The sequence below is a fragment of the Polypterus senegalus genome, chromosome 5, assembly GCF_016835505.1.
Source record: "Polypterus senegalus isolate Bchr_013 chromosome 5, ASM1683550v1, whole genome shotgun sequence".
Lineage (NCBI taxonomy): Eukaryota > Metazoa > Chordata > Cladistia > Polypteriformes > Polypteridae > Polypterus > Polypterus senegalus.
The window spans coordinates 76,480,135-76,495,957 of record NC_053158.1 but is presented as its reverse complement, the minus strand read 5'-3'; the positions used below and the strand labels follow the sequence as shown (position 1 = coordinate 76,495,957).

General features: G+C 36.5%; 1 protein-coding gene across 1 annotated transcript in view; it reads left to right on the top strand.

The window, feature by feature from the left end:
* Nucleotides 1-14,350, top strand: part of smchd1 (structural maintenance of chromosomes flexible hinge domain containing 1) — a 459,542-nt gene extending 445,192 nt beyond the window's left edge. The window contains exons 47-48 of the mRNA XM_039754843.1: nt 476-542; nt 13,191-14,350. Coding sequence (XP_039610777.1) covers nt 476-542; nt 13,191-13,266 — 143 coding nt within the window. The 3' untranslated portion in view covers nt 13,267-14,350. The remainder of the gene's footprint in view (nt 1-475; nt 543-13,190) is intronic.
* Nucleotides 14,351-15,823: the final 1,473 nt, after the last annotated feature.

Sequence of the window (15,823 nt, the reverse complement as noted above, 5' to 3'; positions counted from 1 at the left end):
GCTGTGGCAACCCCTATAACGGGAGCAGCCGAAAGAAGTGTTTTTTTGCTCATTGGTTAAAAATGATGTTGTTAATTAGTATTTTGACCTTGTGATGGTGTTCTTTTTGTTTCTCGTGAATTAAAAATATCCTTCCAAAACCACTGTCAGCAGCTGAAACAAAATAATTTGGTTTATGTTATTTGCATCTTTTATATTTAATGCACTGTACTTGTTTAAACTGGAAATATATTTGGAATTCAAGTTTTAAAGAAGACAATTAACTACGCCATCCAGCAGTAACCTTAAAATGGCATATGGCTTTTACGGACACTAATATCCTGTTGTTTAATATCCAATGAAGAAGTTTAAAGTTGTTAAGTTGTTTAAGAGTTTCTTGTTGGAAGTACTGTAAAGTTGACTTTACTTGTTCGTTGCTTATCTTTATCTTTCTTTAATTGCTCAATTATGATTTTTTATTTTTTTTTTGCTTAAGGTATGACACCAAAACGAGGGCATGGTGAAAACAGAACATGTCATGATGGCTCGCAGAGTAGTGTTCAGTAAGTGGTTGTTTTCTTTTCTTAAAAGACATGTATAAAATGTATGAATTACTGAGAGAATTCTAGACTGGATATGTCTTTAAAGTTTATCCCTCCACATTACCTTTTTTTTCTAGGTTTATCACTTTCATCCTTTGCAGAAAAAAAACTTAGAATTAATGTTTTCCTTGCAGTACTATAGTACTATTCTTTTGTGTTAAAACTTCTTTACATTTTTACTTGTATACGATTTCTAAGTGCATGTATTTTCTAAGGAAATGGTAAGATTTTTAACTCCACTGTTGTTTTTACTTGCATTGATTTTACTTGCAGTGGTCTTTGGAGGTTTTTACATTTTATGGTCATATAACTTAAATCATAAAGGATAAAATTTGCTTTTTTTGATGCTGATTCAGTATTCAAGTCATGGTATACCATGGGTGTTAAGAAAATGTTTTGTTCAAATTTCAAGTTACAGTGTTTATAAAAATTATTCACCCCCTTGGACATTTTCATATTTTGCTAAAAACATTGAATCATAGTGGATTTAATTTGACTCTTTACTGTCAACCTGAAAATAGATCTCTGAAAAGTGGTCTAAAATAATTACAAATATAAAACACAGAAAAATATATATATTGCAATGCTAGAACAAAATATTTAGATGAAGTCATATCGGAAAGTACTTGTATGTTCTCATGCATACGTAAAAGCTTTTGAAGTTTCCAAGTTTTGCATTACTAGATGTAACATAACTACAGATCAGGCTTATTACGATAGCCTTTTTTCTCTTTTATCGCTTTTATGCATAGTACCGGTTATGGCAATAGTCATTTCTAAACTTTGTTGTCTTCTACATCATGGAAATATAAATGTCCTAAACAGTAGCATCATAAACTAATTAATAAACTGCATGTTAATATTTATAATGTAGTGTCTCTGTTTGTTTATCTGTTTTAAGTAATGTAAACGACAAGTAGAGTGTGTTGCTTTATAGATCCTTTCTGTTAGGATTCAAATTGAATTGCAAGAATGATATTCTCTCCCATAAATATGTTTAAATTGTTCTTATGTATGTTTATTAGATAAGACAATTTTTGCCATCAGCATTTCCTGAAGTGTGCTTTAATGTGCTCTAAGTACAAGTACCTGTCAAGGGACCCAAAAATGAAGAAGTTATGTAGAAGTTTTGTTTAAATGTCCTCATCATCACTTGAGGTATTGAACACTAAGTAAGTGGTTGTGAAATGCAGACATGCAAATGTACTCAAAATTTTATTAGAAGGGTAAAATTGAAAGCATTTGTGAATATTTGCAAATCTCTACAAGGTAATTTTTGTCTGTGATGCCCTGGGACCCCATTCAGTATTGGTTAATGCCTTGTGCCAAAGTAGTCTTCCACATCCCATGATCCTTTGTGGCATTGGTTTTCAAATTTGGTCCTATGGGCACCTGTAAATGCATTTTTTTCTTAGAAATGGAAGCCTACCTTAAAGTGTTCTTTTTCCCAGTTTACATGTTTTTGTATTAATATAAATATATTAATTATATTCTGTTTATGCTGAAATTTTACTGAATGAACCTAAAATAATAATTGTGTTAGAAGGGTAAAAATTCACTTTTTTTCTGTAACATTGTGTCCTTTCTTAGCTGGTCTACCCATGTACCATAGAAGGCATCTGGTTTTGTGGGGAATGGTGCACAATTATTTTTATACAGATTGCTGCAACTAAGTACACACAACTGTACAGTATTTGATGCTGTTATAACAATGATTCAAAAGTGATTTGTTCCAAATTAATTTAAAATTGTTACAAATCACAATGCCGTAATTGGCCCAAAACTCCAAAATTACTTCTGCCTCTTCATAAAATGGGTTTGAACAAATATCTACCAACAGGAAACTATAAGATTCTAATAACTTTTTGCTCACTCAGTTATTCTCTTTCTACTATCTTCTGGACAAAAAAGCGATTCAGCATGTGTTATAGGAAAAAAAAATGTTTTGGCTATAGCTCCTATTTTGCCTTTTTTTCATGTGCGCAAATAACATGCCACAAAAAGTGCATAAAGCTGAGTGTCAATTGGTATTGTAAACTTGCAATATACAGTGTACAGTAGCACTGGCTTGTTAAAAATGTTAGACATTGCTTTGATATCCAGTGTAATCACTTTATTTTTTATTTATTATCTCGAACACAGTACAATTACATTCCCATTTGCCCTCAAGCAATGTTTGAAGTGAAACCAAATTACTGGCAGTACTGGCACTAACTGTTTAGTCAGCGTTGTTTTTTTCACCCAATTCATTATTATTTTTACACGATGGGGTGGGGGAGGCTCCTTTTTGAATGTCGAAGTGTGTGTATATTAATATAAGAGAAAGAATTTTGTGTATTCCCTATGAGTTTTAACTGCCATTAGTGCCAGACCACTTCAAGCATTGCCCAACCAAAGAAGCACCAAAACACTGCCATTTTCTTTTTCCAGCACCTGAGTCTCACTGTAAAATATAACACTACAAGGATATGCTGAACATGCCCCGCAACCCTACCACGGATTAGTGGGTTGGGAAAACAAATGATGAGTTGGTCTCGTCGGTTACGGGAGATGGACGTCTGACGCAGAACTCTGTTAGCAGCAGTCTTAATTTTTCTCTTATTTTTATCATCCCGAGGTATCCTGTATTTACCCAACTTGAGGAGGTTCTATTATAGTATGTGCAAGCATATATAAACATGAGCAGTAAGAAAGAGGCCTAGAAAGAAATGGAAAAGAAAACCAAAGCTACACCCACGCGTAGGCAAGCATCAAGTCCCAAGTCCAACCTCAAGGTACAGCCTTACAGAGACTGACCTGTAACATACAGGCGAAAGCACAGATCTCCTGGGACCCCGAGCCACTGCATCATCTCCGGTTGAGAACAAACCAGAGGTGCAGGTCACAATAGCTCATTGATTCCAGAAGATCCATTGAACCTGGAAATGGGCTTTCCCGTCTCCGTTTTCATCTATTCCTCGTGAGCCAGGAGCATCGGCTATAACAAGGCTTGTCACTTCACCTGTGGAGAACAAAGGCCGAATTGATCTGTCCGAACTGAAGGTATTGATCAATGCAATGACCAATGCTCAAGACATAAAGGAGCTGAAGAGAAAATATAAAAAAAAATAAATATGCTCAAGAAAAACAAGAAGCTGCGGTAGGATATTTAAGACCTGGAGGTATGTTTAAGTAATCGCTTTGAGGCAGCCTTTAAAGGTATTCTAGAAAAAATTCAGGAAAATGCATCTTAAGTTTGAGAAACAACTGAGAGCACTTTGTGATCAGTTGGAAGATGTTAAGTAAACATTCACAACTCGAACTGAAACAGCCGAACATCTGGCATCTACCGCTGACGGGAAAGCAACGAATTCAATAAACTCGGAGACAGACTTGCTGCACTGGAAGATGGATCCAGAAGGAATAATATTAGAATCGAAGTTCTCCCAGAAAATCGTGAAAGTCCAAACCCAGTGCAATTCATAGTTGAGCTATTCTCCAAAATAATTGGAGAAGACTTTAAATCAGACGCCAAGATAGCAGCAGCTTACCGCATACGAGGATCAAATACCTCTAAACATAGGAGTCTTATTGTGCGCTTCAAAAGATTACAATTTAAATTACATTTTAATGTCACTTCTCAGGCAGAAACAAGAGATTACATTTGAGGATAACCATATTTGTATTTCCCGGATTTCCCACACTCAACAGCTGCTAATTTAACATAATACCTTTGGTTTATTGTTATTTTTGCATTAGGGTTTACTGTGCTTATCCAGGGCCACTTTTTAACAGCATTCCCTGGGTTTACTATTTTACAGTTTCAAGATTGCTGAAGATTATATTTTATCTATCCATTATCCAACCCACTATATCCTAACCAGATGGTCATGGGGGTCTGCTGGAGCCAATCCTAGCCAACACAGGGTGCAAGGCAGGAAACAAACCCCAGGCAGGGCGCCAGCCTACCGCAGGGCACACACACACCTGCACACAAAGCACACACTAGGGACAATTTAGGATCGCCAATGCACCTAACCTGCATGTATTTGGACTGTGGGAGGAAACCCACGCATGCACGGGGAGAACATGCATACTCCAAACAGGGAGGACCTGGGAAGCGAACCCAGGTCTCCTAACTCGAGGCAGCAGCGCTACCCACTGCGCCACCATGCCGTCCATTATATTTTATGCTTATAGTAACTGGACTATATTGGCAATAGATATCTCAATTGTATTCCTCATACACCACTGCTGGGGGGCTTGTTTTGTTTTGGACGTGCTCTGTCTCTAGGTACTGTATGTCAGAGGACTGGGACTTTGGGAAGTAGGGTTCAGCCTCATGTGGGGGAACTAGGGGAGGAAGAGAAAGAGAGCAAGCGATCTCTAATCTATACTTTTAATCCTTATAAGTGCCAACATAACAATAGGCTTCATGGCAATAACTCCGGGGAAAATTGGAAATTAAGGTCAAAGCTGTCTTAATTTTCAGTTAAGGAAAACAGATGATGAATGCAAAATACTGTAACATCGCTGACAATTTCCAAACCAGTCACCTACAATATGAGCTGACACTCTAACATGCAAATGAGTGGCTTCAGGGTTCCCTTTAAAACGGGAACCCAGCTAAAGTCACAAAAGAATTCTAATTTGTACGGTCAAAGTGAGTGATCATTTTAAGATTAGTGAGCTACCTAAAAGTGCATTGTAAAGAGGGAGAAATCATGGGCACATGGGAGTCTGCGATTAAGATGCTACAAATTAATATGCATGCACTCTTTCTATTCAAATTTTGTGGGTGACGTAATGAACAGGCTGCCTTCCCCCAACTACAGTGCACTCCTGCTAAACTTAATATCTAACTGCAAGGCCTCACAGCTATACATCACTGCAGTTTTTCACTTACGGTTTCTTGGCGGAAGTCACAGGGATCCTTCCTGCTAAACTGGCTAAGCACAGTAATCTCACACACTTCATGCTGCAAATATGAGTACCATAGCTTTCTTGTGAGGTGTGCAAGAATAAATAAAAATCACAGATGCAGTTTGACCTTTTTGGAATCAATCAATTTTGTTTATTTGCATCGACAATTTGTCAAGCCAATCGCGGATTGATGATATCATTGACTGTTGGCTCAACCCTAAGATGGATATGACCAGGTTTGCACAACTGCTGCCTTGGAATTTATTCAGCTAGTTCTGAGTAAATTTGCATGTGGACTGAACTAGCTTAAACTTTTTTCTTTATAGCACAGGATGCCATTTCAGTGCATTGGACGAAAGTGAGTAATTGTGCGTTAAAATAAACTGAGCCTTTAATAGTTTTAATTATTGTTATTAAACTACTGTTCACTGTTTTCAGCGATGTGTAACAGCAGGTCAGCCAATGAGAATGCTGTCAAAAGACTGTCAAAAGTTAAGCCTAAATCATTCTTGGATGCTGCTGAAAATGTGAAACTAATAGTGAAAACGCTCTCAAAATCACAGTTTTGCTCCTATTAAAATAACAACTGTAAAGGGAAAGGAAAGTCTTTTATTTCCTGTGAAGTCTAATTAAAGGTTTGAATGTACAGTAAGCCATAAGATGCAACACTTCATTCATGCGCTACAGTAAAAGGACAAGCTAAGTTCAAAATTTCCAGCCAAGTCAGAAGTGCAAGTTGACCTGAAATTTAACAATAAATTACACTGGGCAACTTTTCTGTTCAATGTACACAGCACTTGATTGACACTTAAAAGCAAATATCAAGTACTTCACAGACCAAAAAGCAATTTTGATGGAGTGGAAGGAAATGAAGTTAGTTCTGGGTTTAAGCCAGTGGGATGAACCTTTACAATGGAAGCAAATTTGAGACTTCATAAATCCCAAATGGTGTTCTTGAAACCACTGATGAAACAGTTTAGCAGTGTGTAGTGGCATGTAAAAGTTTGCGCACCCTTGCTTAAAATGTCCATTACTGTGAATAGTTAAGTCAGCAGAAGATGATCAACAAAAGGCATGAAGTTAACAAGATAACATGTTTCTTTTCAGCATGTTATGCAAACTAAGTGTATTGTTTTTGTTATCTACAATTGTACAGTGAGTAAAGGAAAGGAGTACCATGCAAATATTTGGGAATCCCAAGATATTTGAGGTTTCAGATCAATTTTACCAAAGTCGCAGACCTTAATTAACTCGTTAGGGCTATGGCTTTTTCACAGTCATCATTAGGAAACTTGAGATGATACAATTTGCAAAGCTATATAAATTCTCTGACTTCTCAAAACCTTGTCCCAACAATTAGCAGACACTGGTTCCTCTACAAAGCTGTCTAGCCCTCTGAGAAATAAAATAATTGATGCTCACAAAGCAGGATAAGGCTACAAGAAGATAGCAAAGTGTTTTCAGATAGCTGTTTCCTCAGTTTGTAATGTTTTTAACAAATGGCAGTAAACAAGCACAGTGGAGGTGAAGTTGGAAGACTAAGAAAACCTTTGGAAAGAACTGCTTGTTGATTTGTTAGTATAATAATTAAAAACCCTGTTTGAAAGCAAAAAAAAAAAACTTACGGGGTGATTTAGCATACTCTGGAGTGGTGGTGCAGTGTTCTTCTGTGCAGCAACACCTGAACAAATTTGACCTTCATGGTAGGGTTAGCAGAAGAAAATCTTTCCTGCACTCTAGCCACTAAATTTAGTGCCTGAAGTTTGCAAATGAACATCTAAACAAGCTGATGCATTTTGGAACAAATCCTGTGGATTGATCAAGTCAAAATAGAACTGTATGGCCACAATGTGCAAAGGAATATTTGGAGAAAAAAGGGTGCCGAATTCCAGGAATAGAACACCTCTCCAACTATTTACACTAGAATCCCTGAAGCCTACAAAAAAAGTGCAGTCCCGTGCCACCTTAAATTCCTTCGCACCTCTCCATTAGCGTCTTTTTTTTTTTTGCAAATGTGTCGATCAGCACAAGCAGCCTGCTGTCCTATCTCCCCAAACTCCCACATCCCCCCCCTAAGCTAAACTCAGGCAAAAAGTTCTCCCAGCTCAAATCTTGTTTATTTGGGTGTGAGGTGCCTGGAGTTGTATAGGGTAAATAATGTATTGTTATTTGGATTACATGTATTCCATGTGTGTTCTGTGTCTAAAACGATCTATGTAAATGTAGGATTATAGGAAGTGCAAGAAATGTTGAACACATACCTAAAACAAACTTTTTTCATGTTATAGTACTAATAACAATATTTTGATATGAAGTGTATAACGTGTGAAGACTGAAGTCCAAATATCAAATAAACACTTTCAAAATAGATACAAATTAACAAGACAAGTGCACTTTTATTCAAGAATATAACCAAAGAAAAAGAAATTGGGTTAGGGTATGACACTGACATGACCGCTTGGGTGGTGCAGCGGTAAGAACTGCATAAAAAAAGCTAGCCTTTACAAGTACCATATACAGTGCATCTGGAAAGTATTCACAGCGCATCACTTTTTCCACATTTTGTTATGTTACAGCCTTATTCAAAAATGGATTAAATTCATTTTTTTCTTCAGAATTCTACACACAACACTCCATAATGACAACATGAAAAAAGTTTACTTGAGGTTTTTGCAAATTTATTAAAAATAAAAAAATTGAGAAAGCACATGTACATAAGTATTCACAGCCTTTGCCATGAAGCTCAAAATTGAGTTCAGGTGCATCCTGTTTCCCCTGATCATCCTTGAGATGTTTCTGCAGCTTCATTGGAGTCCACCTGTGGTAAATTCAGTTGATTGGACATGATTTGGAAAGGCACACACCTGTCTATATAAGGTCCCACAATTAACAGTTCATGTCAGAGCACAAACCAAGCATGAAGTCAAAGGAATTGTCTGTAGTCCTCCGAGACAGGATTGTCTCGAGGCACAAATCTTGGGAAGGTTACAGAAAAATTTCTGCTGCTTTGAAGGTCCCAATAAGCATAGTGGTCTCCATCATCCGTAAATTGAAGAAGTTCGAAACCACCAGGACTCTTCCTAGAGCTGGCCGGCCATCTAAACTGAGCGATCGGGGGAGAAGGGCCTTAGTCTGGGAGGTTACCTAGAACCCGATGGTCACTCTGTCAGAGGTCCTCTGTGGAGAGAGGAGAACCTTCCAGAAGGACAACCATTTCTACAGCAATCCACCAATCAAGTCTGTATGGTAGTGTGGCCAGACGGAAGCCACTCCTTAGTAAAAGGCACATGGCAGCCCACCTGGAGTTTTTCCAAAAAGCACCTGAAGGACTCTCAGACCATGAGAAACAAAATTCTCTGGTCTGATGAGACAAAGATTGAACTCTTAGGTGTGAATGCCTGTTATCACGTTTGGAGGAAACCAGGCACCGCTCATCACCAGGCCAATACCATCATGCTGTAGGGATGGTTTTCAGCGGCAGGAACTGGGAGACTAGTCAGGATAAAGGGAAAGATGACTGCAGCAATGTACAGAGACAACCTGGATGAAAACCTGCTTCAGAGCGCTCTTGACTTCAGACTGGGGCGACAGTTCATCTTTCAGCAGGACAACGACCCTAAGCACACAGCCAAGATATCAAAGGAGTGGTTTCAGGACAACTCTGTGAGTCCTTGAGTGGCCCAGCCAGAGCCCAGACTTGAATCTGATTGAACATCTCTGGAGAGATCTTAAAATGGTTGTGCACTGACGCTTCCCATCCAACCTGATGGAGCTTGAGAGGTGCTGCAAAGAGGAATGGGCGAAACTGGCCAAGTGTAGGTGTGCCAAGCTTGTGGCATCATATTTAAAAAGACTTGAGGCTGTAATTGCTGCCAAAGGTGCATCAACAAGGTATTGAGCAAAGGCTGTAAATATTTATGTACATGTGATTTCTCAGTTTTTTTATTTTTAATAAATTTGCAAAAACCTCAAGTAAACTTTTTTCACGTTGTTATTATGGGGTGTTGTGTGTAGAATTTTTAGGAAAAAAATGAATTTGATCCATTTTGGAATAAGGCTGTAACATAACAAAATGTGGAAAAAGTGATGTGCTGTGAATACTTTCCGGATGTACTGTATTTACACCAGCTGTTACAGACTCAAATCAAATGTATGTGTTTATTGTATGATAGTAACAATAACAGCGGCTCACTACTCAAAATGGTAATTCTGGGAAGCGGCCAGAATCAAATCCGCAACCTCTTGATTATGAGTCGGCAGTTCTTAAATGATTGATAACCCAGTATGTGAAAACATCAGCAAGAGAGTATTAAGTCTCTAGATTTAATATTCTGTAATAATCATTATGTAATTTGAGGTGGAGGTACAGCAACATTAGGTTTAGAATAAAATGGTTTAAAAGAGACAAACTAGGACAGCTGATTAGTAGAGGGATAGGTTGAAAGGTGTATTAGCTACAATGCATGAAGCATTTGAACTTCTGTTTAGTGGATGTGCATGGAGTTAATAAAGAAATTGTAAAAGAAAAAGCAGCTGAGTAACATCTGGCTTATGGACACATAAGAGCATTAGTAAAAAGAGAATTAAAGACGTCAAAAAGCAGTTAACAGATAAATTCAAAGGGTGTACCCAAATGTTTAGCAAAGGGAGAATGGCAAAGGACAAGTTGAATTATATCAAGAATATTTAAAAATAGACTTTAAAAAAGCACAATTGCTGTCATGCATGCCATATGTTTATCACAGTTTTACCAATGAAAAAGTCAAAAGCCTTCCAGTGAGCTATAAGGGAGTATTAATAAAGCATTATATGATTCAGAGAATAGAGTATGTGAAGTGCTATATGGATTAAAAACATGAAATTTCAGTAAATCATTAGGGCTGGATACCATACCTCAAAGAAGATATGTCATTATGTATATATAGGTTTTTCAATTGGTTCTTGAATACAGTGAGAGAGTCAGCAGTACAGATGGAGGTGGGTAGCTCGTACCACCAACTAGGAACTACACAGGAAAACATTAAGACTTGATACCATGCAGATGCTGTTCACTGGCAGACCTGAGTGTGTGAGAATGTTTATAGGGCTTCACCAGTGTCTCCATATACTCGGGTGCTGACCCATTGACTACTTGTATTGGCAAGGATCAGGGATTGCCAAGTGTTTTGAAAAATGTATGTGGAAAGGAATTTATAAGCAGTGTTGGACTGAATGATGTATTTTCATCAGAATTTTTTTTTAATGGTCCTAGCTACAGTGCTCAGCATAAATGAGTACACCCCACTACATTTTTCAGAAAACCTTTAGTTTCCTTTCAGTATCAACATTTTCTATGAGATACTGTACTACAAAATACTCCCACAAATATGGGCCATTGATTGCAAACAGGATTTGCTAATTTGCACACACAAAAAAGTGATTTTCCTAACAAATTCATTCAAGCCCATGTTGCAACAATGAGTCTTCTTTATAGTCTAATTATAGTCTTAGGAGAAAAGCCACACTTAAGACTACAAAATTCTAATTAACAGACATTCAACCACAGGTGAGTCTAATGATTCATTTAAGAGGTGTCCAGCAGACAGGTGACTATAAAAGGGCATTACTTAACAAATAAAAGTCCTTCCCATTTCTTGCTGTCAGCAATGGCTCCACATGGAAGAGAAATGTCAAAAAATCTGAGAAAGGAAACCATTGCACAAAAAAAATGAGGGCTACAAGAAGATCAACAAAACTTTACATATCAGTCAAAATACTGTAGCAAAAGTGAACCAAACATTTAAGAAAGATGGAAGTGCAACCATCTTACAGAGACATCCAGGCCGTCCACGGAAGTTAACATCTCGACAGGAGCGTCTTCTGATGAGAAGGGTTGAAGAAAATCGCCATGCAAGTTCACTGCAGTTAGATAAAGCAGTAGAAAGCCAAACTGGAGTGACCGTTTCCCGTGACACCATATGGCGCACACTGCAGAGGAATGGCATGCATGGGTATCGTCCACGAAGGAAGCCGCTCCTAAAGCCCATGCACAAAAAAGCACGCCTAGAATTTGCTAGGGCCCATGCTGAAAAAGCTGAAGACTACTGGGACTCTATACTCTGAAGTGATGAGACAAATATCACTGTTTTTGGAACTAATGGTTTCAAAAATGTATGGCATCGTAAAGGTGAGGATTTCAAAGAAAAATACATGGTGCCTACAGTGAAACATGATGGTGGCAGTGTCCTTATGTGGGGCTGCATGAGTGCTGCTGGTGTTGGGGAGCTGCATTTCATTGTTGGTATCATGAACTCAACAATGTACTGCTCTATACTGAAGGAGAAGATGCTGCCATCCCTCCATGCACTTGGTCGTCGTGCACTTTTCCAACACGACAATGATCCAAAACACACATCTAAAGCTACTGTTGCATTTCTGAAGAACAGGATGAAGGTGATTGAATGGCCAAGTACGTCTCCTGATTTGAACCCAATCGAACACCTGTGGGGAATTCTGAAGCGACAAGTTGAGCATCACTCTCCATCAAGCATCCAGGCTCTAAAAGAGGTTATTCTTGAATATTGGAAAAAGATAGATGTTGCGATATGTCGCCAACTTGTTCATTCCATGCCTAGAAGACTTGGTGCTGTCCTTACAAATCACAGTGGTCATACAAAATACTAGATGTAGTAGTTTTTGTTGCGGGGTGTATTCATTTTTGCTTCAACCAATTTGAGTAAAACTGAAGATTTTGTGATCCAAGTTATATTATTAACCTTAATTTCATGTTATTGAGTTAAACAAGTGTTCAATAAAACTCAGCCTTGTGAAAATTTTGGAAATTATTCTTTTGTTCATTGAGCTACTGATTAAATTCGTACTTTTTATGCCAGACATAACTTTGAATGCTTAGTAGTTATTATGTACCAAAAATGCATGATTTTTTTTTTGAAGTTGTTCCTTTTCACATTAAATTGTTTTGTAATTATTAAAATAAAAAGAGTATAAATTGCACTGCATGAATGTGTCCTGCAAAAAGGCAGGGTCAGGGTCAAGTGGTTCTTGTATTGCACCCAGAGTTGCAGAGATTAGGCTCTGCTCTGCCCTGCTTGGTTGGCCACTGAGCATTCTTTCTGGCATTGTCATTAGTTGAATAGTGAATGATAAAATTCTCCATGTGGGGGCACTTCTTCTGCTACTTCATGTTTGTGCTGTTCTGTAAAAATAACTAGTTTTTGATCCTATAAGTTGTTTTGTTTCTGTTTTGAACTTGCTGTAGTGTCTTGGTTTTTGGTTGGGAATTGTGAACAGGTTGTCCATGTGCACTTGAATCTAGAAGTGGCTATTCTGCATAGTTTCTACTCTAGAGAAGACATAACATGCTGTTGCGTAACATTACAGCGGGAAATAATAGAAGTGTATGGATGTTCAATTATTTATTCTTACACCTTTAAAATAATTAAATATTTAATAAATAACAGGGTATTTCACACATTACCAAGTGATTTACAGAATACTAATTATAAATTGTTAACTTTCTATATTGAATGACCAAAGACCTAAGTAAAAAATGTGGAGTAAATAATTCTCTTTAATATCCAGGTTGTGCTTTTAATGATATCTTCATGTTTGTCACATTTCAGATTTGGATAAGTCATTGTTTTTCTTATGATTGTTAATTTTGCAGATTCACATTAATATATATAAATTTCATATTTTCCTCCACAGAGAAGGTCTGCTTCCACCTCCTTCAAAAAAGATGAGAGATGCTGAGATAACAAGAATGAGGAAAATTAAGTATTAAGAGAGAATACTTTGTTTATATTAAGTATTTTTATGCACACATAAATATTTAAATGTTGTTAATATTGTATGTAGTGTCTCAGTTCAGAAGACCACTTTTTCATTTTTATGTGTTTTTTAATTTTTTTATATCTTTTTTTCTGAAGCCTTGTGTTCATCGGTTAAGTGTATCCTTGAAATGTCATTGTTATAATAATGTTAAAGTATTATAATAAGCATAAGTTGTTTGAAAATCACTAAAGGATCACTAGTATAGTGAAATATGTTGAAGAAGCATTGTGAAAAGTTGATGTTTTATACTATTTTAATTACTTAGAGGTCCTATACAGGTAGATTTTGTTTACATTACAGGGCATTATCAATGAGCCTTCATTAAGTTTGCTACTTTTCAACAATATATTTTTTAATTTATGTTTTGTTAATAAATACTGAGCAATTTCATACAGAGATGAATTCCATTATGTTACAATCCAAGTTGCCCACTGTCTTCTTTATGGAGATTGTACACAGTGTAATTTCAGGTTGTATGCTATGTATAGTTAAGATGAGATCTATTTTTGTAATTTTCTATGATGTGAGTTACGCATTTTAATCAATAAATCCGTTAGTTCTCTGTCTCAAGGAAATGTCACAATTTTGAATGTCTCATGTGAACTTTCTAATCCTACTCAATTTCTGTTAACTCTTCTGAGATTAAAAACGTCTAATGTGTTAACAGTAAGTAAAATGCAGTAAGTAAATGTTAGGTATTATTGAATCACAAGCGTGGTAAACTGTTTTTGTACTGTGTCAGAGTCAAAAAATTAAATTTCAAGTTAGCATCTCAGTATAATGCTTATTATTTAAGATGTATGGGAAGTTCAGACATTAAAGTTACTTTGTAAAATGACTGCATTATTTCAGAAACTAGGCTATTTCTTAGAAAATGCGATACTTGAAATAAAATATTTCCTTTTTTTTAAAATGGATGTTAATGATTTCATAAAATGAAAACACAGCTGCAAGGTTTTTGACTTGTCTGTCTTTAAGATGCTAAAGTTGGAAGACAAAAAGTTTGACACTTGTTATTAATTTAAAAAAAAAAACAACTAAGGTACTTGGTGCATTTAATAAGCCTTCATGCACGTCCATTATAAAACTGTCCTCAGGATGCTGATGTACTTTTGCATTCAGAAATTCACTGAAATAAAAAAGTAACAATAAAAGATGCTTTAGCACAACTTAGTTTTATTAAAAAAAACAAAAAAAAAAGAAAATCAGAAAGCCAACCTCTATTTTTATTGTCTTAAAATTGCAGTGGCCCAGTTTTGTTATTTTGAATTTTAGTTTGAATAAATATGTAGTTTTTTAAAAATGAGATTTAAAAAGAATGCCTCACTAAAAATAAAGTTAGTAGAACAATATTAGAGCTGCTGATGATCCCTTATGCATTTTGTTTAGCATTGCAAGAAAATGCATAATTATATATGAAGCACCCAGCCTTGAAAAATGTTGTTTTATTTTTTTGGTCTGTTGGCTCAATTCACCAGTTCTGTGTTCTTTGTATAAACACCAGTTTCATTAACAGAAATCTGAAAATAAGCATGAAATCTCGTTAGACTGTTTATATATGTAATACAAATACATTATTTTAAAGGTAAACAAGACAATATCCAAAAATAAGCAAGTAGTAATAAGTACTCCGTCCATACATTTGAGAAAGCAGTGTAGTTGGTAGTGTGCTTTAATACTTCACTTTATTAATAGTATTCAGTTAATAAGCAGTACAATGGCAGAGTGGTGGCTCTGAGGCTAAAGATCTGCGCTGGTATCCCGAAGGTTGCCAGTTCGAATCCTTGTCACTGCCAAAAGAGATCCTACTCTGCTGGGCCCTTGAGCAAGACCCTTAATCTTCAATTGCTCCTGCGCTCTGACCCCAAGGGATATGCGTAAACTAACAAATTCCTAATACGAGAAATTGTATAAGGTGAAATAAAGAACAAAAAAAAAAAATGTCCCTTTCCTCCCCCTTGGTGAAAATGTCCTACAACTTCTAAATTAATGACTGCACTTAAATATAGTTATTTTTAATGTTGATCACTTGCAATCAGCTAAAAAAATCCTTTATCGTTTTAAAAAAAAAAAATCCTTTTAAAGTCTAATTTTTTTTTTTCTTTTTAAATGAATTTTGACAGAGCAGGTGCTATAAGCAGAGAGCACGACTTTGTGCAGCGATGTTAAGCCATCCATATTTCAAGGTGTTAGTGTTGTCTTGACATGTTGGATGGTGTCTTCATACTTCAGAAGTACACTGCATTTTATACAGTTCTTTTGTGTTCTGAACCTTAAATAACCAATCAGGTGGAAGTATATGTTGCTTTTATTGATTAGTTACACAAATTCACCTCAGTTACACATCAGATGTTGCCCCAGCACAACCAATTGTTATATTTACATTTCCAAACCTCGTTGATACTTCAGAATCTGACTGCTGTAACCCTGTCATCAGAGCAGTGCATCCACTGCTGTACACTTTTATATCTCCAACTGTGCATACAACTTTCCAGCGTGTCCTAGTC